Raw genomic sequence first — 22,995 nt, forward strand, 5'->3', positions numbered from 1 at the left:
ATCTAGGCTAAAAGTCCGGGGGGGGGGGGAGGGGCAGCTGGAGCCATCCGAGGTGTTACCGTAGAGTTACCAGCAAAAGCACTTTCCTCTGGGGAAGTCCGCGTGGCTGTGCAGGCTCTCCAGACCTGTGCCCAGAAAATCCCAGCGGGGTCACGGGCTTGGAGCGCCCAGGAGAAGGAAGCCCCACGGCCTTTGGCTGCTCGCACCACCTTAGGAAGGGCCCCGCTGAAACCGCAAGAAAGCGGTCATGGGGGCTGCCCCCAAGCCCGAAGGAAACGGGGGTCCTGGGCTACTCTGGGGGACACGAGTACCCGTTGAGGACCCGATTCGGGGGCGCTTCCCTTGCCATTTATTTCCTGGGTGCCCGGACCGCGCTTTAACGGAACTTTTTTTTTTTTTTTTTTTTTAAACAGATATAAGCATGGGTAATTTTTCGGCATTGACAAATGCAAAACCTTCTGTTCCCACTTTTCCCTTCCTTCCCCCCCACCCCTCCCCCAGACGGCAGGTTGTCCCACACATGTTAAATATGGTAAAGTCTGTTAACTGAAATTCTTAACCATGAAATTGAGGATGTTGGTGTTTGGCTCCGAGGTGCTTCCCAGCACCAAAAGGTCAGCCGACTGCTCTTCTCCACGTCCCCCCCCCCATCCGAGGGGAGACCAAAGGGAGGCTCCGCCGAGAACACGTGGGAGCCCGAAGCTGCCGTCGCGCTACCCGCTCCCGAAGGGACAAAGAGGAGCCCGAGGGCGGGGAGCTCCCAGTGCAGAAGGCTGGGGCAGCCTCCGCTCCGCCTGCGCTGACGTCATGCACATGCGAGCGATGCTAAGCGAGGTTTGTGGTATTCGTGGTCCAGGTTTTAGCTTCAATTAATGACTGTGATTTAAAGGAAGGGCAGTGGCTGCATGGGGGCCGGAGGACTGCCGAGGCCTTAGTCCCCGAGCCGGCTAAAGGGAGCTCGGGGCGGGGCGGGGCGGGGCGGGGCGGGGCGGGGCGGGGCTAGCGGCTTCAGGTTCCTGCGCGTGCGCCTCCCTCCTGCTTCCGTACAACAAGATGGCGGCTCCCTGCGCACTGCCGCCGGCGGCGCCATGCTCCCGCGCTCCCCGCCCCCCCACCCTCCGAGGACCGCTGGGCGGCTTCCCAGCGAGAGGCGCACGGGGTTCGGCTGCTCTAGGCCCGCCCTCTGCCCGCTGCCGCCCCTGCTCCCGCTCCAGCGTCCGCCTGAGTCACGGTGGTGCTTGTTGCTGAGCCTCTGGGCCCCGGCGCGGCTCGCGGTAAGCTGAGGGGACCGGGGGTGGGGGCGGGGAGGCGCCGGTCCCGAGGCGGAGCTCGCGGCCTCCAGAGAGCATCCTTGGGCTGAGGAGCCGCCCGGACATTTTCCTGGCTGTGACCGCGGGGCCGCGCCGAGAGGGCCTACCTTGGGGGGAGAGCGCGGGTGCTAGGGCTGCAAAGACAAAGGGCGACGTCACCCCCGCTCCCGCCGGGCTCTCTGCCAAGCCCTTTTCTTCCGTCCTGTCATTGTGTCCCCACACCTTCCGAGGGAACTGCTGTCTGATCCCCCATTTTACAGACGGGGACACTGAGGCAGGCAGTGACTCAGCCATAGGATATGAACTCGGATTTGAACTCAGCTCTTCCCGTTACTCTGCACTGTGGAGCCCCCTACGGGCCCCTTCATTCCTTACTGGTGTTCTCCCTTTGCCCCCTGGGGTTCCAGCCCATCCCACCAACGCGCCCCCCAGCGCTAACTAGAGCGGAAGTGCCCCCGCCCTCCAGTACTGTTAGCCAGATCTGAAGATGCTAATGAGTGAGAGACCCTGCGGTCAGGGAGCCCCCGGCCAGTTAGGAGAAGAGAGGGTGACTGACCGCCGGGTCCTTTGTCCTTCATTCTCAGAGGACCGTGACATGGGGGGAGGGGCTGGGCATGCTAGTGAATGCACCTAAGTGAGGGGGGCTGGGCAGTCTCCAGCATCGGCTCCCTGCAGGCCTCAGTTTGACCCGGGCAACACCCATCGGCCATCCTGGCCCGGTGAGAACAGGCGGGGAAGGGCTTCTCTTACCTACTCAAAAAACCCGAATAATTGTTATTTACATTCATCTTGAGCCAGTCGGAGCCCGAACAATGGACAACGACTTGGCCCGGCACCTCCTGTGGGTCAGTCCTCGAGAGCCAGCGTGGTTTGTGTTTAAGGCACAGGCCTTAAGCAGGAAATCCAGCCGGTAACCCCCGGGGAGCTCGGAAGTTTCAGCACCTTCTTTCGGGCAGAGACCAACAGGTATCAGTATGATACCCTATGCGGATAGAGGGAAGGAAGGGAAAAAAGAAAGAAAACGGAAAAGTTTTGTTGCCCCACTGGCCGGTTACGGTGGCTCCCCAGTGGGCAGCTCCTGGTACTACTCCCAGAGGTCGCGGTTTATTCTTTGTTCTCGAAGAGGACCATGACATCAGGGAGGGGATGCATGACATGCAAGCGGGGGAGGGCGGGACAAAGGCTCCAGCCTCCCTGTCTCCTGGAGCCTCAGGATGATTCCAGACGGTCCATTGGATGTGGATTTTATAAATGCCAGTAACTAGAACCAATCAGAACTTTAGGAATCCAGAGGGGTGAGGCTCCAAAGAGAGATGGGACTTGAATTTGGGCCACAATCAAATATGAAATTAAAAGCTGGCATCAGATCGGCCACGAATGAAGAAATGAATGGGAAAGGGCATTTATTAAGCTGCTGGGAATACAAATAGAAGAGTCTCTGCTGTCAGAGAGCTCACTCTTTCATTGGAAGAATGGGCACCTCAGGGACAGCCGACCCCCAGAGCTGACTGAGAGTCCGGGAAATTCTAAGGATGGCAAGGTCCCAGCTGTTTGAGTATGGAGCGAAAGGGGACAAAGGGGCTCCTGGGGCCTAGAAATGGGGTAATTGCTGCAAGGATGGGAAAAGTTTAAGGCCCGTGAAAGCATCAGGTGATGATGAGCTAAAAGCCAGACACAGCAGTGTCTATGTTCTATATAGACTTGAGTTCCTCTGCTTGAGTTCTATATGTTGATAATTTTGTATAGCCTGAGAATGAAGTTATAAATATCCAAATGGCCCTTGGCAGAAAAGCTGTCCCCCGTCCTTCTGTACAGGATCTCAGGAGAAGGCAGTGGGCAGATGATAAGGAAACAGCTATCCAGCAGCCCAGGCTCTGAGGGAGGAAGGAGAGGCCTGTGGTGCATCCCAAATAGATGGGGAGGTATGAGATGGTGAACTTTAGGGCCACAGAAACTTTTCACTAAATTAAAAAAAAAAAAACAAACCCAAAACTTTGCAAACTTAATGACTCAGCAAATACAATCTGCTGTACAAAGTAATGAATTAATTTTTTACAAAACTCTTGACATCTAATATAGTAGAACCAAATAAATAACAAATAGACCAAAGAAATTTTTTGTGTATTTAGTGTCCTTTTCTATGCCTGCTAGAAATCCTGCTGCTTCTGATTTTATCTTATTTCTTTTCCTTTCTTCTTCTTTTTTTAAATTATAACTTTTTATTGACAGAACATATGCATGGGTAATTTTTTTACAACATTATTAATCCCTTGCATTCACTTCTGTTCCAACTTTTCCCTTCCCTCCCTCCACTTCCTCCCCTAGATGGCAGGCAGTCTTATACATGTTAAATATGTTACAGTATATCCTAGATACAATATATGTGTTCAGAACCGAACAGTTCTTTTGTTGCATAGGAAGAATTGGATTCAGAAGGCAAAAATAACCTGGGAAGAAAAACAAAAGGCAAACAGTTTACACTCATTTCCCAGTGTTCCTTCTCTGGGTGTAGCTTATTCTGTCCATCATTGATCAATTGGATCAATTAGGTCTTCTCTTTGTTGAAGATAACCACTTCCATCAGAATACATCCTCATATAGTATTGTTGTTGAAGTGTAGAATGATCTCCTGAGTCTGCTCATTTCACTCAGCATCACTTCATGTACCTTCTTTTTTTAAAATCTGGTTGTTAACATATAAATAGTTCTGGGTCTTCTGCTCTCAGTTTTCATTATTTCTTTGTAGGTCTTCTCACATTTTCTTCTTTGCTTCATATTTGTCATTTTATGGTACCACAGTATTCTATTACATTAATATCTTAGGGACACAAAGGGGTATAGTTTTGGACGTAGGATTTCATTAGTGTAAACCAGGGGTTCTCAAAGTATGGCCCAATGCGGCCCTCTGAGGACCTTTATGCGGCCCGCTGGGTTATGGCAAATGGCCTGAGGGGCGGAGACAGAGTTTTTGTTTTTACTATAGGCCTGTCCTCCAACAGTCTGAGGGACAATGAACTGGCCCCTTATTTTAAAAGTTTGAGGACCACTGGTGTAAACTATCTTCATTGATACAGTAACTTAAGATATTGTAGGGTTGCTTGGGGTACTTTATAGGAACGTATATTTAGAACTGGAATGTAGTAATCCAACCCTCGCATTTTACAGATGAGGAAACACACTCAGGATTTTGTCCAAGGTCATACAGGTTTGTTCCTGAGCATGAAGTGGAAATATGTCAGAGTGGGACAACTCTCAGGTCTTCTTAATTCTAAAGTTGGCATTCTGTTCAAAACGTTTTACTATTTCTCATCATTCATTTAGTGAATCCCAAATTGTTGGATGGATAATTTGTTTCAGCTATATGTGTGTATATCTGTATGTATGTATGAATTTACAGAGAAAAGGGAGAGAGAGAGAGAAGGAGGGGCTGACACAGTGTAGCTATGGATATTATTATACAAAAAAAGCTCCTTTCCCCCTCTTTCGTGTTTTACAATAAAGTCCCAACAATAGAATCCCCTGGGTCTAGTGTCAAAACTCTTGAGTGCATATTGCCTTCCCAAAATATTTATGCTAGTCCACCAACAATGTATATAAATGCTTATTTCCCAACAGCCGCACCAATGTGGAGTTTTGTAAACATATGAGAGGCAGTGCTGCAGAAATAGGAAGAGCTGGGTTCATCTCTGACATATACTAATTTAATTTAATTTTTTAATCTTCATGTCTATAAAATGTGGATCTGAATTGCTAGAGGAAGTTTCCTCATCTGAGAGTTCCCTATACCAGTGAAATTACTAGAACTATCCAGACCTTGTCTGTTTATTTTTCTTTCTCCCTTTCTTCCTCTCTCCTTTCCTTCCTTCCTTCCTTCCTTCCTTCCTTCCTTCCTTCCTTCCTTCCTTCCTTCCTTCCTTCCTTCCTTCCTTCCTTCCTTCCTTCCTTCCTTCCTCTTTTGTTCTTTCTTTCTTTCTTTCTTTCTTTCTTTCTTTCTTTCTTTCTTTCTTTCTTTCTTTCTTTCTTTCTTTCTTTCTGGCCTTCATATCTGTGACTTCTGCAAAACTCCCCAAAATTTCCATTTAATTTCTTATGCTGGCCTTCATATCTGTGACTTCTGCAAAACTCCCCAAAATTTCCATTTAATTTCTTATGCTGACTCTGCAATATACTGACACCTTGATGGGGAAAGTTGAAATATGGAAGGGATAATGAATATATAGAATATTATATATGTATATGATGTATATACATACAGATACATATGTAACACTAATATATGTTTACATATACATACAGAAAGAGATATAAAATGTTTTCTAGTTACCACTCTAGTCACTGTCAGATAGACACAGCATCTATTGAATGCCTTCCCCTTAAAGATGATCTTCTATCCTATATGATCTGTATATCTATTTATATATGCATTGTTTCCCCATTAGAATGGAAGTCCCTCAGTTCTCTTGTGATGGAAAGTGTCGTCCACATCTAGAGAGAGAACTATGGAGACTGAATGTGGATTATAGTATTTTCATCTTTTTTGTTTGTTTGCTTTTTCTTTCTCATGTTTTTTTTCCCTTTTGGTCTTATTTTTCTTGCACAATATGACAAATATGGAAATCTGTTTAAAAGGATTGCACAGATTTAACCTATATCAGATTACTTGCTGTCTTGAGGTAAAGGAGAGAGGGAGAAGAATTTGGAACACAAACTCTTTCAAAAATGTATGTTGATGGGTCTGCATCACAAAGAAATCTTTAAAAAAAGGGGAAAAGAGGAAAAAGACATGTGCAAAAAACATTTGTAGCAGTCCCCCTTTTTTAGGAACAGAATTTTTTATCAAAGCTTTTTAATTTTCAAAACACATGCATAGATAATTTTCAACATTCATAATTGCAAAAACTTGTGTTACAAATTGTTTTCTTTCCTTCCCCTCTCCCTTGACGGCAAGTATTCCAACATATGTTTTTTTTCTTTTTGGTCTGATTTTTCTTGTGTAGCATGATAAATGTGGAAAAGTGGAAAAATAGATATTGAAAACTGTATTTGTATTTGGAAAAATTAAATATTATTGAGGGGGAAAAAAGGAAAAAAGAGAAAAGAGAATAAAAGCTCCCTGAGAATAAAGACAATTTGTTTTTGCTTTTTGTATGTGTCTTCAGCTTTTAGTACAGTGCTTAGCACACAGTAATGGCTTAATAAGTATTTATTGGCTGATTGACTATGAGATATTTTCATAGAGTTGTGACTAGCAAAATCACAGATCCTTGAAGCCAAGATCTTAGATGAGAAGAAGAAACCTCTGTTTCTGACTGTGTAGAATAGTGCTGTCAAAGATTGCCAAGGGGGTCCCCTTGTCTTTTGCTGGTGGACAGAGTGCTGGAGTTTGGAATCAGGAGCCACTAAGTACCTCAGTCCCTTGATCTCTACAACCGTCAAATGAGGGTTGCTCTCAGCGATCCCTTAGTCTGGGCTCTGGATGTCTCAATCATCTGTTTTCGTTTTCTCACACCAAACAGCTCGGGAATACCAGCCATCTTCGCCTAGGGTCTGAGAACTGATCTTTTAACTTCAGTGACTGTTTCAACATAATTGCTTTCTTTTGTAATCCTGTGCATTTTGTTTTATGCACCCAAAATCATTTTTAAAAGGGTCCTCCGGCTTCACCAGATCGCAGTAACATTACTTAAAAGGTCCCGGGCACTAAAAAGGTTAAAGATGGATGTAGTGATGGAACCTTGACCAAAACACCAACTGCCAAACGTGGGCATTTCCAGTCCTGTTTAGAGTCGGGCACTGGAGGAGGGAGGAGGCATCCAAGAATCTCAGTACCTTTTTCCCCTCCAAGAGAGAAAGGGGGAAAGATGCAGGTCTGAGAAATTCCAGCTCCATCACCAGCCCCCCATTCCCTTGCCTGGAGTTCCTCTTCCAGATCTCAGACGAATATGATCTGGGCTCCTTCTCTTTGCTCCACCCCCCACCCAGCATGACTGCCAAGGAGCTTCCCCAAAGCACTGGCATATTCTTTGATCATCTTCCAGGTGGGGGGGGATGGAGTCTAATTAGTGTTTATGGAGTTGCTCTTTGTTATTCCCAGACTTCAGACAGTCCAGGTGCTGATTATTTTCAGTGATGGACATCCCTGTTGAAAAATACATGGCGTCCTTTTCCCCACACAGCTCCCTCTCAGTTGTGGTTATTAACATCCCAGGAACACAAAAGATCTGGAGAAAAACCAGACTTCACAAGAACTCTTCCAATCCCCTAGAACTCCTGGGACTCCTTAATCCCAACAAGAGGGCCCTCTCAGGTCAGACTCAGGTCCCCGAGCCCCAGCCATCTCCTATTCCCCCTGAGTCAGTCTCCCACTTCACTCGGGCCCCTCCGGCCCCTTGTCCTAGAGGAGAGACTGGGATTCATCTTTAATGTATTTGTTTCCTGAGCATTATTATTATTAATCATAATCATCCACAAAAACAAAATGATCCCTTGTACAACCGTAAGGACCAAAATAGTGTGTTTTCTGATTATGTGAAGTAACAAAATAAAGTGATATCCTTCTTGCCTCCATGGCTGATGTTTTTTCATTCTGTTGTTTCCCCCTTGGATTTCGTTGTTGCTCATTAATGAGGACGCTGTTTTTACATGGTAGTCAATGTGTGGATGATGGTCATTGATCTGCTGCCTGTCCTCTGCCTGACTTAGGTCTGACTTTCACACGTTAAGACTTAGAAGGCACCTCAGAGGCCTTTTGGTTTAGTCTTCCTATTTTACAGGTGAGGGAACTGAGGTCCAGGCAGAGTGGCTCAGGGAGAAGGTGGCCAAGATGGTAACACAGGCCTCTGACTCTAAATTCATCTCCTTGGCTGGTTCCCCTTACCTGTCTTCTCATGTCCTTGTAAAGACTTACCAGAATTGGGGTTTGCTGCCATTCAGCAGCCGTTTCTCCAGTCACACTTAGGAGGAAGGGCAGCCCTGCCCTCTTGAAGCTCATGGTCTAAGGGGCATTGGAACCAACACACCAGTCACTGGGATTAGAAATCGTGAGGAGGCGAGGGCAGCCAGATAGATTGCTTTCAGGGGGGTGGACCTGCTCTTTGGAAAGGGTTCCAGGTCCTGCTCTTGTTCCACAGGGCTCAGTCAGTGCGCTCACCACTCCTGCTTTGTGTCCATTTCTCTGCAGATCACTCACAGATCTGTTTGCTCAGCCCCAATCTTTCCTCCAACTCTCTTCTCATCTTCCATTGTCTATTAGATATCTCTAATAGGATGTCCCGCAGCCATCCTAAACTTGACATGGCCAAAACTGAGCTTGTCCCCCCCCCCCCAACCCTTCCCTCTTCCTAACTTCCCCATTATTGTCAAGAGTCCTATCATGCTCCCTCTCGCCCCCCCACCATAGCCCATCCACTGTCAAGATTTTTCTGTACCCTTCTCTCCTCCGACATTTCCATCCTTGCATATAGCAGCCGCCCATCCTCCGTTCACCTGCCAAAGTGCTTCTCTTCGAGCACATGTCTGATCATGTCCCTCTCCCCCATTCAACTCCAGTGGCTCCTTATTATCTCTAATAAAGGGCTTTTAGATCCTCTCTTTAGCTTTTAAAGCCCTTCAGAGCCCAGCCTCTTCCTCCCTTTCCTGTCTCCTTACACCTTACTGCCCTTCCCATTCTCTGTGATCCTGGGATGTGGCCCCCGACCCCAAGCTGTTACCCAAAACATCTCCCCCTCCCAGTGTTCCTGCCTTCCTTCAGATCCTAGCCAAGGTCTAGCTTCTTCTACAAGGAGTATCCATTTCTGGCCTTGCCCAGTCTTAGTGCTTTCCCTCTGGGACCCTGCCTAGGTTATTTACCTTTCTTTTATCCCCCATGTCTGGCACATAGTAGGTGCTTAAATAGCGTTAGTGGGTTGACTGATTGGCTGGCTTCATAGAGGAGGCGGCGGCATCTAAATTGGGTCTGCCAGAGAATGATTTCAGTAAGAACTCTGCCCCAGGTTCTGGACTCAGCCCTCTGTACATAGGATCTCATTAAAATCTCTGCTATTAACTGGGGCCATAGGATTCTAGAGCCCAGCGCCCTCACAAGAGGCAGAGGTAAATGGGAAGTAATTCCAAGCATGAGTGATGGTGTGGACAAAGGCACCGAGATGGGAGAAGGCAAGGCCAGAGAAATGGGAACAGTCTATTTGGGCTGAAATGTAGACTGTGTGGAAGAATCAAATGAGTCAGGGCCAGAGGATAAGGGCCCAGGGACCAGAGCACAGCATCTGGAATCAGGAAGACCTGAATTCAAATCCCACCTCAGACACTTCCTAGATATGTAATCTGAGCAAGTCAGCCTCTATCTGCCTTAGTATCCTCATCTGCATAATGGGATAATAACAGCACCTACCTCCCAGGATTGTTGTAATGTAAATTAATAGAGGGTGTCCCAGAAATCTTGTGCCGACTTTTGGGATGCTTTGTATTAATTCATTTATTTGATCCTTAGACACTAAGACTTTTGGGATGACCTATATAATAAAAAAGCACTTTGCAGACCTTCAAATCCCTTCTCCCCCCTCCCCACTTCAATGACATTTTATCATTTTTCCAGTTATATGTAAAGATAGCTTTCAACATTCATTTTTGTAAGATTTGGGGTTCCAAATTTTGCTCTCTCCCCTTCCATGCCCCTTCACCAAGACAGCAAGCAGTCTGATTTAAACCTTGAAACTCTTTAGAAGTATCAGGAGTTGTGATGGAAGGTGGAGCAAGAGCATGGGAGGCCTTGAAGGTCAGCAGTACAGAGTTAGCCAATGCATCGAGGATTTGAGGAGGGAACTGACCCGATTGGAGCCAGGCTTTAAGAAGATTTCTGACCTGTCTCAGCTTAGAATATCTACAGCTGGAAAGAGACTGGGGGTATTGTAGGCCCAGCTTCTTAAATTATGGATCTCGTCACTGAACAGGCCACAGGATGGTGATTGATTATCAGTGTTTGATTTGTATTGCTGTTTTGTACACTGTTTTGTACACCTATATCTGTTTTGTACACCTATATCCGAGGCCACATAAACATTTCTCAGGCAAAAGGGGGTCACGAGTAGAAAAAGTTTAAGAAGCCATGCTCTAGGTGAGAAAGGACAAGGAAGGGCCTACCTTGGGTGGTCCTAAGCCTACTTAAACCTGCAGGGGCATGAAGACCCAGCTTAGTTCTTCCACTGGCTAAGGCTGTTTATTTGACTTGCCCAAGTTTTAATACACAGTCGTGGGCAATTTTGGGATCAGAACTGGGGTCCTTTGGTTCCAACTTCAGATCTTTGCTCTGCCCTTCTGGAGGTTCTTATTCTTTGAGGGTGGCTCAGGGTGTCCCAGCCTGGGGCCTTTTAGAACATTTGCTCACACAGAAGCTGCCGCTGTTTATGGGGAACATCAGGCAATGGCCTGATTTTACCTTGCAGGAAACTGAAGCTTGGAGCAGGAAGGGACTGGCCCTGAGTCCCAGGAACAGAACAGTGACTCCTTTCTTATGGTCCTTTCACCCTTTCCTAGGAAATTGGATAAACCCACTGAGGATGTCCGAGAACCACGACGATAAGCCTCACCCAAGCGATTCAGAGCGAGCCCTAGAAGATGGTATAGAGGGGGCTGACGAGTCCGTCCGGAAGCGAATCCGGCAGAGTACTCCCAGCCCTCAGAGACTGCCCAGACCTCAGTGTAAGTGCCTGGGAGCCCCCCAGTGTCTCATCATCAGCCCCTCTGGGGGGCTGGCCCCCCTCTTTGCTGCATGTGATTTAAGGGTGCATAGGTGGCCAGTAATTAACATCGAAGAAAAGTGCCTTGTCCAGCAGGACTTGGCCCGTTGCCTCAGCAGGGTGAGACCCGCCGGGTTTCGCTTACATAGGAAATGAATATTTTAGAGTGATCAGGTGGGCCTTCCTTCTTGTGTCCTCCTGGGCAGTGCCGCTTCTCTGGGTATCATTAGAACTGGACAAAAATGATAACTTACATTTGTACGCTTCTATGCCCTCCCCAATTGATATCCCATTTATTTTTAAAACATTGAAGCACAGGGTCATAGATTTAGAGCTGCAGAGTTTCTCAGGCCATCAACCCCTTCATGTTATGGAGGAGGACACTGAGGTCCAGAATAGTTAAACTATGTGGCTTGGTACCAAGCTTTAAAAGTAGGGTTTGGGCCCAGATCCTTTGACTCCAAAGCCAAAGCTTTCCCAGCTGGACCTCATTACTTTCTAATGTACTTAATCATATTCCAATGTGTACTTTAATTATTTAGTGTCTTTGTGTTTTTTGGTTTTTTGTTTTTTTAAATCAGTCATGTCTTGATGTACTTTTTCATTTGCTTCCATTGAACTCTCTGCTTTGGTAAATAAGAAATTTAACAAAATCAACACCTAACAACCTGTCTAGCAGTTAGTGCCCATTATTCTTTACCAGTACTGAGGAGAAGACAGTGGACATTTATTTAGTTCTTTAAATACATTATTGTTTGATCCACACAACAGCGTTTCAGTGTAACTCCTACTTGTACTGTTGCCATTTTGTGGGTAGACAAACTGAGACTCGGAGGTTAACTGTCTTGTCTGTGGTTATGTAACAAATAGGTTTCAGAGGTGGGATTTGAACTCGGGTTTCTCCTGGTACCAAGTCGAATGCTCTAATTTTTTTTTTTTTAACTCTTTACATAATGCTTTCCATGTATCATCTTCCTTCATTCTCACAGCAGCTCTTTCAAGGAAGAACCTTGTGTATGATTCTCCCTATTTCACAGAAGAGAAAACTAGATGTGTAAAATGTGCCTTTCTCATTGAGCCAAAAAGGGGATTGAGAGGCCTGACTTTTTTGTTTCCCTCTAGGGCTGAACAGGTGAAAATGGATGTTGGTTTGGGCATGTCTGTGAATTTAGTGCATGCTCACTCCAGTGCCCGAGGGCTCGGTTCCCATGAGTTTGAAAGGACTTTGAATCTCCCAGAATTAGTGCTGAGAATGGGCAGATCAAAGGGTGGTTTCATGTGACCTCCTAGAAGCTGCCCCAACCTGCAGTTTTTGGTGGGTTTTTTGCAGACTGCTAAACCAATTGGCAAATGTTCCAAAATGAAGGTGGTTTGAGGCATTTTTCGGAGCACTGTCATAGCTGAGGAATGTCAGAGCGATGATATCTCTCTAAAGTGGAGTGGCTGGAGAGCTGGAATAAGTACAGACATTTCCGACTCTTGTGATGCTCTTATGAACTGTTCAGAATGCTTCCCAGGCAATTATTTCACTCTTCCTCCAGGCATCCCTTTGGTGAATAGAGGAGGGCCCGCATAATGTGGTTCATCTTTGAATTAATGAAGGTATTCACTCTTTCCTCATTCCTTATTATGACTGATGCTCATATGCCCCCGGGGCACCCAGAGACCAACTTTGGATTTATCTCTTAATCCATTTCTTCTCCCAGGAGAATGAAAGCCTCTGAGGTCAGGGGCCGATTTTTTGTAGCCTTTGTAGGCTCCGGAGCTGGTACAAAAATGGGCTGCTCCAATGCGGGCCTGGTTCTCCTGCGGATCAGAGTGAGTGGCACTGGACATTCCTGTCCTTTTCTAGTCTGCTCACCCTGGGATGGAGGCTCAGAGCATCTAGCCTGGAGAAGGCTGGGGGAACCAGGAGGCTCTGTGTGACTTACTTGGGGTGCTGGGTGAAAGCAGAATCAGACTAACTCCCCCAAGAGGTAAAATGAGGAAGAAGGTGCAGACACGGGATCTCTCTTGACATCAGGAAATCCCCACTAAAAATGAGAATTTTTCCTAGGTAGATGGGGGCGGCCTCTGGAAGAAACAAGTCTCCCTTTCTCCGAGTAGTTGTTGAGCAAAGGTCTGGCCCCCCGTGTTTGGCTTGGGGTGCTGCAACCACAGAGATCCTCCCAGTTTGTGAGTCTGTGACAATTGATTGGTGACTGCAAGCTTTTATTAAAATGGAATGCTTTTCTTGGTGACTGACATTCTTTGGCCTGTTGCTGGCTGCCCTTGGCCTTGCCAGGGAATCCAGACTCCCTTCATCTGTTCCCTTTTCTCTTTGTGGGGTAGTTCATCGTGTGTGTCTAGGGCTGAGAGCTGAAGGGATGCTTTGTTGTGCCACAGTTCTCTTTTAATTATTCTGTTTCCCTAAATTATCCTGACTCAGTTTCCCTAATTGTTCTGCCTCAGTTTATAATTATTCTGCTCAGTTCTGCAAAACCACCCCTCCCTTTTAAGCAGAATATTTGATAAGGATAAAAGATCTTATGTTTTAGAACATCAGAATGCCTCTCTCCATCCCAAGCTATCAGAATATCAGATACTGTCTTATCAAGATGCCTCTCCCCATCTCCAGGGTGCCTCCCCACATTATGTCATCCCCATCTCTGGTGGCTTTCAGCACCCTGACTCAGTCCCTGCCTCAGTCTACCCCCTGAGTCTGTGTCTTTGAGAACTCTCATTGTTTGCTGGATTCTTGGAGATGATAGTTTCATTCCATTTGGTCCCAGTAAATCTCTCCCTTTCAAATAACATATTAAATACTCTCTAATCTCTACCTTGCCTTAGTTTCTCCGGTGTTACAGCTTGAGAGTCCAGCAGGCTCCCCCTTGGCTCTCCTGGCTGCTGGGAGGCACATCGAGGCTGAGCGTCCCGCCTCCCTTCCTTTGCCCAGCCCTGCCTCTCCCTGGTCCCCAAAACTCTCCTTTTGGCTTCCTCAGCTGCACTTGTCTCCTTCCTTCCTAAGTAAACCCCAGGGGTCACATTCCAGCCTTAGTCTGACCACGGAGGTCAGGAAGTAGGAGCTCCCTCTGAGTCAGGGATTACAAAAAGCACAGATGGGATGAGCCATGGCCCGGAACCTTCCCAGAAGGAGCCAGCTTTAGGCTAGAGATTGTAGAAGTCATGCAGCCGAACTTAAGGGACTTGAGGTAGCTGAAGCTCAGGGGAGAGAGGGCCAGTCTGGCATCAAGAATTCCCGAGTTCAAATTTAGCCTGACAACTACTCCCCATGGGACCCCAGCCAAGTTACTGGAGCTGCATTTGCCTCAGTCTCCTTATCTGTAAAATGGGGATCAGAGTGGTACTTACCCCCCAGGACTGATGTGAAGATCAATTGAGATGCTGATGTTAATGTGCTTAGCACATGGCCTGGTTCACAACAGGTGTTTCATATAAATCTCAGGGAGCCTCCAACTCAAAAAGTAACTCCTGAAAGAGAAACCACCACTGGGAGCGTGCAACGTGAGGAAGGGTTGTAGGGACGAGAAGTGACCGACAAGGGGTTTTGAAAACCAGAGTCTCACAGCACTTCCAGCAGCGGTTTCCTAGGCAGAACTCTGCCTGGAATGCTGAAGAGCGGTTTCCCAGAGGCAGCATCTTAGAACAGAGGAAAAGAAGTCTGGATGCGTTCTAATCCTGCTGCTCCCACTGACCCGGCCCAGTGAGCTGGGCCTCTGTGCCCTGGCTTCCTCACCCATAGAATGGGGCAAGCATCCCTGCCCCACAGCAACCACAGAAAGCCCTTTAGGAAGCTCAGCAGGCTTGCTCCGACTCCCCCCTCATGGCGGCCTTTGTTCTTGTTTTGTGCTCTCCAGGCCAACTTTTGGCCTATTATCTGTGTGCCTGGACCTTCCTCAGCAGCAGCCTGGCAGAGGCCTTGGAGGGCCCCGAATCTGCCAGCCCCAACACCTTGGTCTTCCCTACATAGATGACAAGGGATACATCTCTCAGGTGGCTCTCCTGAGGCCAGGTCATAATCCCCATTTTAAAACCAGTCTCTTATTCATTTGGTTAGCAAAGAAGATTGGCCACTGCCCCTCCTTAGGGGCCTTTTATGTGGCCTAGAATATGATAGATGTTGGTGCTGGTCTCCCCAATAACCCAAGCAGTTGATTGGGTTTCCAGCTCCCAGGCTTTGGGGCAGCACACAGCTCACTGATCTCTGTGCAGGGGTGAAGCCCCGGCCTCTGCCTCTGGTTCCAGCTCCGGTTCCCTAAGAAGCTGGAGTGAAATCTTGTGCTGCTGCCTCTGTGAGTTCCAGCATTCTTAGATGGCAGCATCTGGAGGCTGGCCTGTCCCCAGGAAGTCCCCTGGACCCTGCCCAGCCAGCCTTCCCCTGAGAGAGAGAGGGCCTCTGGGACAGCTCCAGGTGCTGAACCAGAGAGGGGCAGGCAGCTTCCTGTCCTGCCTCCCACCCGGCTGGGGATTCATTTAAAACCTCAGCCCTGCTGGAAAGCTCCTTAGGATTAGAAGCTACTAACAGCTGCATTAGGAAAGGATATTTCCTAATCATGTATTTAATTTTTTTTTTTTTTAATTCACTTATTACGGGCAGCTAGATGGTGCATTGGATAGAACATCAACCTGAAGTCAGACGGACCTGAGTTCAAATCTGGCCTCAGACATTTAACACTTCCTTCTGTGGGACCCTGGGTAGATCACTTAACCTCAATTTTCTCAGCAAAAACAAAAACAAAAACAAAAACAAAAACAAAAACAAAAAACAACTTAATAGTTTTCAACATTTACTTTTACAATATTTTGTTTCCATTTTTTCTCTCTCCCTTCCACCCTCTTCACTCTCTTCCCCATGATAGTAATCAATCTGATAAAGGTTATAAAATATATTTTATTTTGTTTGTTTGTTGTAGGGGTTGGTGAGACAATTGGGGTTAAGTGATGTGCCCAGAGTCACCCAGCAATGTTAAAAGTTGGAGATCCCCCTGATCCATTGCGCCACCTAGCTGCCCTATAAAATACATTTTAAATTGAAAAGAACACCCTCACCCCCATTATCCACTGAATAATAAAAGAAAATGAAACTATTCTAGGTGGATTTTTCTCTAGTAAAGAGCCAAACATCAAAAGGAAGCTATATTTGTGGGCTCTGGTTTTCAAAATTTGATAATTATAACAACAATAACCACATGTATATGGTACTTTGGGTTTGTAGAGTGCTTTACGGTTCAGGATCTGATCCTTTGCAAATTCAGTTTTATTAGCTTACCCAGGGCTAATGATTCACTAACCAAATTAACAAGACACTGATTTATAAACCAGAATGAGAATTCTTCCTTTAGAAAGGGAGAGCCATTTAGTAGGCGATATACTTGGGGAATGAATTCTCTCTACAGTGAAATCAGAGGTTTCAGCCTCTCCCCCCCAAAAAAAAAGGAAGAAAATCTATTTGATTAAGAGCCTTGACTCTTAGGGTCAGAGAAAGCACAGTGGGCCTACTCAGGAGATCTGTCCAGGTTCAGGTTCTGGTTCTGACTGACCTCCATTTTCCGGAAGCATGAAGGCTAGCTGGTGAGGGTACTTGACCCAGCCAGCTGCCAGGAGGTGTTATTTCCACCCCCTCGTCCCCACACGCAAGGTCAGCTCCTCCTCTTCCCTCCCCTTCATGGGTGGCCTCCCCAGGAGTAACTTCTAAGTTTCCCACCTGTGCATCCTTCCCCCATCTAATCCCTACAGGGTCACGATCTATGTCCCTTCTGCCATGATGGTTTGAAAGTACATTTGGGATTTCTTTTTTTTTCCACTTTTCATGATTTTCCCATATATGCTTCTCAAAGTGGCCAGCTATAGTACAATCAGTATCCTGTTTCTCTTTGATACAGATAAATTCAATGTTTTGAGACATTTTGCAGACTTATATTATGGCAAAATCTAGACACTCCAATGTTTCTGACCCTTGAGAAATTTTCAAGAATTAACTCCCAAAGAACTTTAGTCATTCCTGCTGTTTGGGGTTGTAGCCATTGCCCCGATAAAGCCTTCCTCCTTATTTCCCTAGTTCTTGAAGTCTGTGCCAGACCTTAGTGGGTCCTGCCAGGCTGGAAAGCCTTTGAGTTTGAGCTGGTTATGGGCAGCACCTTGGCAGCTTCCTTGCGTCCAAGGAGCACTTGCCAGTTTGAAGCATTCACTCCTACATTTGCCATCAAGGAGCAGAATTTTTTTTTCATGCATTAGCATCTCATAAATTAGTTTATTAAACCACAGCTGAACCATAGGTCCTTCAGCATAAACGTAGCTGTTATGGGTGAATCACAACATTTGTGGGACTGAGTCTCCTTGCTGTAATGCAGGAGGCGGGCAGGGTTATCTCGGTCACTGTGTATGGGAGACTTTGATCATTTCCTCCTTGCTGCTACCTGAAAATACCATCCGATGTTTAGTTAATCAAATAAATGTTTAAATCAGACTGGTTCCTTTTGTATGAGTGTAAGGGAGGAGGGAAGGTGAAGGGCAAAAAAAGACTGGGAAATCACCTTTGACCAGAAGAGCCAAACCTTTAAAAATCATTCTAGCCTTGGACAAAATAGCATGCAGGCTAATGGCCTGATTTTTATTACCTGGATTTTATCATTTACCTATGAGATAAGGTTCAGAAACCTCCGGTTTTACAGGACTTTTCCTCCTCTGGACCTGCCATTCTCACCCTCCTCCCTCACTCCCCTTTGTTTTTCTGTTCCTAAGACCTGGGGAGTTACTGACCCAGAGACTTACCTGCTCGGGAAATAGGGAATGAACAAGTTACTGGCATTCTGGAATGTCTGTCCTGGCCCCAGCCCTGAAAGTCCAACCTTCTCCCTCTGCCCCAGTGGCTGCTGGTCTTCTTGCCAGCCCAAGAGGAGGAATGGGTACAGAGACTCAGAAGCTGAGGATTTTAGAGCTGGGAAGGGCTGTGGGCCCAGACGTTCTTGTTCAGACCCTTCGTTTTACAGCTGAGGGAACTGAGGCCCAGAGAAGTTGGAGGCTTGTTCCAGATCCCAGGTCTGTGCCGGTGCTTGGTTCCTGATTGGTTATTTGCTTTGAATGCCAGAGAACATGGAATTTCCCTGAGAAACAAACTTCCCGGAGGAGCCTTCTTTGTGGTGGTGTTTGGATACCGTCCATCTCTGGGCTTCCTGGGGCTCTGTTTCAGGGGCCCTGATTTGTCTAATTGTTCTCTCTGTGTGACTTAGTGTCCTTCTCCCACCTTCCAAATGCGGATGCTCCTCCATCTTCAGACTGTGAGCTCTTCTCTGAATGGTCTGCCCCTGGATTTTTCTGTTTTCAGGCTTTGAGTTATTAAGTATTATTATATATTGGGTTATTATTCTGCCATTCATGTACGGTCTAGCATTAGCCCGGTCTCCAGCCTTATCTCATACTATTCCCCTTCATGAACTCCATGTTCTCCCAGTTCCGGTTCTCATCCTGCCTGCTCTCTGCTCTTGGTTCATGTCATTCCTTGTGCTTTCATCTTTCTGCTAACATCCTTTCTTCAGTGCCCGGCTTAGCTACCAGCTCCCCTTTGAAGTCTTCTCTGACTTGTCCAGGTGAGAGTTATTTACATTTTTCATGACTAACGTGAAAATATTTAGTATGACTTTACATGCATAACAAGTATCATATTGTTAGACTTCTCACTGGGTGAGAAAGGGAGAGAACTCAGAACTGAAAATAGAAAATTTTACAAGTTCCCCACATCGATTTTTTCATTATATATATCTAGACTTTCCTTTTCTCTCACTTGCCCTTATGTTGTACCAACATCCTTCCATCCCCTCCAATTATAATTTCTTCCCAGAAATCTGTGTTATGTGAATCTTTTAGTCTCAGGATCTTGCCATAGGGATCATATTCTTTTTGCATCTTTTTTTTTTTTGGATAATTTTTTGGTGGAGTGGAACAGGTCAGGATTCACCCATCTTTCAGTGAGTTGATCCCTCCTTTATGCATTTATTTGATTCTTCCTGGTACCAAAGACCAATTTGTACTTGGTATTCTGTTTGGTTGTTTATCTGTTATGTCCTGCACTGCATGGGAAGCCTTCCACAGAGGACACTACGGCTCATCTTCTTTGGGTTGTGGACAGCTCTTGACACAAGGCTTTGTCTATGATCAGGAAGAAGCTTTAAATGTGTTTGTGAAGTTGACTTTGGCTCAGGGTTGGAGATGAAGGGGGGAAAAAAGAGGCTCCTCAGTCTGGTGCTGGTGAACACAAAGGAGAAGCCATCTGGAATGGGATTTTCAGATTTGTGAAAGAGAGAAGAATTCTCTGTCTTTGTATTTCAGTTTTGGGACCCAGTTTGTCATAATTGGTGCCTTTTTGGTTTGACTCAGAAGAAACCATCGTTTTGAATAACATACTTTTTTGCTTAGAAGAATAAATAACAATAAAATAGGAGTCTGCTTAAAAGATTAAAGATGAAAAAATGAGTGAGAAATTCAAGGCTATAATTAGTTTTAGATTGTCAGGAAAGATGGTATTCGATTGTGTATAAGGATTATTTTTTTATTATTTTGTAGAAAGGCTGACCTGGCTTACAGTGGATTTTTGTTACAGCTAGTCCTCCTCGATTTGTGTCAGTGGATGAACTCATGGAGACGGTCAAAGGAGTTACTAATATGGCATTGGCCCATGAAATTGTAGTGAATGGGGACTTCCAGATAAAACCAACAGCACTGCCAGAAGACAGGTAAAAAAGTTATGGAATCACGGGTTTGTTTGGTTTTTATTTCTTATCAAAAGCATTTCAGTTTCTTCCATTTCTGGAAAGGCCATTTATATCTAATTAATTAATTTATGTCCATTTGTAACATTAATCAGTATTTTCCTTTTTCTGTTGCCTTTTTGGATTTGTGTGTGAGAGAGAAAGATGATTTGCATTTTTTTCCTGTGCTATTAGAACATTTCTAAATTCGAGTTCATTGGAGTTTGAAAATGGTTCTGGGAAATAGCGAGAGAGAGAGAGAGAGAGAGAGAGAGAGAGAGAGAGAGAGAGAGAAGAGAGAGAGAGAGAGAGAGAGAGAGAGAGAGAGAGAGAGAGAGAGAGAGAGAGAGAGAGAGAGAGAGAGCGCGCAAGGGAGCAGGCTGGCTCAATTACTAACACCATTCATTATCTTTCTCTTTGTTCTTTAGGCAAAGATACTAATTAAGTGCCCACTTGTGCCTTCATTAGAGGGATATTAGTTAATAAAGGAAAATGAGTTTCATAAGTATGTTTGCATTTAACATATCTTGCATTTTTTTTTGCAAGGATCACACCCTAGCCAGGGTAAACAACACAGGCACAGAATATTAATTAACAAATGAACATTTAATTTTTTTCAGTGAAAAGTTGAAAAGGAAAATAAATCATGAACTAGCTCAAAGTCTTTGGACCGAAAGCTATTCTCAGTCCGGGATGTCTTGAGACAGTTTGTGCTCTGGGCCCAAGGGCAGATCCCAGAATGTCTTTGCCCTGCTTATTATGCTGCCGCCTGGATCAGCAGCTGTTGCCAAGCTGTTGGAAGGCTAGTCTTCCCCAGTGTTGTAGGTTTTGATGCCTTGGGGGATCCATGATCTGCCTCTAGCCCACCCATGACCCACACAAGTCCTGAGAACATCAAAATGAACTTAGAAATAGTAGTAAATAAAAACACTGGAAAGCAGAGGTAATGTTATTACATGGCTTTCTAAGTCTACACTAGGAGGCATCCCATTTTGGCTTCATGGTCCTGATTCCAAAGGAATTTGCCCTCCTGGCCTGGAGCGTGGCTCACTACCTCCTTATCCTGGAGGATTCCTGACCATGCCCTCTGGCAAAGGGTCCCCTGATGCCGGAGGATTTCTTCTGGCTGTGCTTGGGCCGACTACCACCTAGAATACTTGGCTGGCTGGCCGGCCGGCCGGCTTCCTGTTTCAGATCTTGCATTTCCCAGGTGGTATCACTAATATTACTTGTGATGTGTTGGATGTCATTCTTAATCCTCTGCAGCTTGTTTAAATTCACTTTGTCTCCCGCCATTTTTCTTTGGATCGCCTTCAGTAGAGATTCATCAAACATTGAGATGTTCTATGATTTGCAATTATGTAGCATCCTTGGAAGAATTTCATTCTTAAAAAATTCATTTTGTGTCCGGGAGCACTTATGATCTTTGAAAGCATTGGTTTCCAGAATGCTGCATGGCTATCCCTCTTTGCCTTATTCCATTCTGAGAACAGTGCATTGTCCATCTATAAATGTCTTTTGCCAGATAGGTAAATAAATAAGGGAATAATCCAATGGACAACTCATCCAGCTGCGTATTCCAGGTAGATTTTATCTTATATTTTGTCTTATAGTTTTTTCTGTGTGGATTTTTAGTTTTGCTAGTTTAAGTATTTTTTGACAGAGGCAATTTCTATTCTCCTAGTATTAATTGTTTTTATAAGAGCTATACTTTGTTAGGTTGGTCTCTTATGAGTGCTTATGGATCTCATCAAGGAGTCCTGTACTCTTCTGAAGTTTACAATCCTCAAAATTTCACCCACAAATACGAATATCTAGAAAATCTTCCCCATCTATAAAAATAGATGCTGAGAGGTCATCTCACAAGGCGGCGGCGGATAGCTGAGCTCACATCCATGATCTTGCTTTATGCCTTGCTCAGTGCAGAGGACATACTTTGTGAGAGGAAATCCTTTAAGGCTGACTTTTCCTCAAAATCTGTGAATCTTTGAACCTACTGAGTCAAGTATCTTTTTTCATAATCAAGAGACATTAAGCACATTGAGCTCTTGTATTGATCCTAAGAATGAAATCTGCCATAGAAACTAAGTTGTGATAGGATGTCTGGGCTCTGCTCACATTTCCATCACGTTTACCCTTGTTGTATATACAATATATAAATATATTGTATATTGTATATAAATTATATTTAAGACCTCCTATATAGAGGAAATAGCCATATGGCTTGGTAGTTCATGATTTTTCCTTTTGGTTGCCTTTTTTTGAATATTCAAATGACTGTCATTTTTTTCAATGACTCTTTATCTTCCCCCTCATTCATAGTTTTCAAATCCTTCAGTGCTTTTCAAAATTGAATCACTCTTGGAATAGAGTTTGTCCATCTACTTGGTCTGATACTGCTGCTATTCGAGTCTCTTCTTTGGGGTCTCATCTCTAATAGTACTTCAGGGACTTTGGTGGTAAGTGCCTAGAGCCACCCACAGGAGTTCAGTAAGTACTTTACTTGACTGTTTCCAGTCTAGACATCGTTGAAGTGATCCATTATTGAAAATAGTCTATTATAGAAATGCTAACAGATATGTTCCATTTTTTGTGTGTGTGTCCTCATTCGAGTTCATTCTATAAATATTCTTTTTGTGTGTGGATTTATTTGGGACTCATTCCAAATTTGTGAGGCCTTATTTACCTTACACTGTGCTTCACTGCTTTGTGGAACAATATTCCTTGTAATCTTACACCTCTATAAACTTTTTAAAAATGAGTCTGATTTTAAGCCAACATTGCCCTGGGCCTCTGCTTGATAAAGAGCTCAAGTTTTTCCTGGCTGAGACTCTTTCTGTCCTCTTTTAGTCTCCTAGTAATTGTTTTGTTTAAACTAAACTTCTGCGAGAATGATATTCGTATCTTTTCCTTTATCCACTTCCCATTTGGGGGCCATCACCAACTTCTTTGAATAGGTCTGGTTGGAAGAGTTGTAATTGAACATTGTGTCCTCCTATCTTAATTTCTTTCTACTAAAGTGTGTTGATTTTGATCTTTCTACTGACATGAGTTGAGAAATGCCCATAATCAGCTGATTCTGAAAGGACTTGTACATTGTTAGCTAGTCATTTCCTATCAAAATAGAGCCAGATTTTTATGGTGGTTGTGCTGTTATATGCTTGCTTTCCATCTGTCTTCTGCAAAATAATAGTCATGATATAGAAG

General features: G+C 45.1%; 1 protein-coding gene across 7 annotated transcripts in view; it reads left to right on the forward strand.

Annotated features, from left to right (window-relative positions):
* The first annotated feature begins 715 nt into the window (after positions 1 to 715).
* TCP11L1 (t-complex 11 like 1) overlaps positions 716 to 22,995 on the forward strand; it is a 35,352-nt gene continuing 13,072 nt past the window's right edge. Inside the window, exons 1-4 of one of the 7 annotated variants that reach the window (XM_074276753.1) lie at positions 1,142 to 1,274; positions 2,109 to 2,276; positions 10,842 to 11,006; positions 19,641 to 19,773. In XM_074276753.1, coding sequence (XP_074132854.1) covers positions 10,865 to 11,006; positions 19,641 to 19,773 — 275 coding nt within the window. In that variant the 5' untranslated portion in view covers positions 1,142 to 1,274; positions 2,109 to 2,276; positions 10,842 to 10,864. Of the gene's footprint in view, positions 835 to 1,037; positions 1,275 to 1,936; positions 2,030 to 2,108; positions 2,277 to 10,841; positions 11,007 to 17,951; positions 18,083 to 19,603; positions 19,774 to 22,995 lie in introns of those variants that run through there. The other 6 variants (XM_074276752.1, XM_074276750.1, XM_074276755.1 and 3 more) reach the window with 6 other exon arrangements.

The sequence above is a fragment of the Sminthopsis crassicaudata genome, chromosome 6 (genome assembly GCF_048593235.1).
Source record: "Sminthopsis crassicaudata isolate SCR6 chromosome 6, ASM4859323v1, whole genome shotgun sequence".
Classification (NCBI taxonomy): Eukaryota; Metazoa; Chordata; class Mammalia; order Dasyuromorphia; family Dasyuridae; genus Sminthopsis; species Sminthopsis crassicaudata.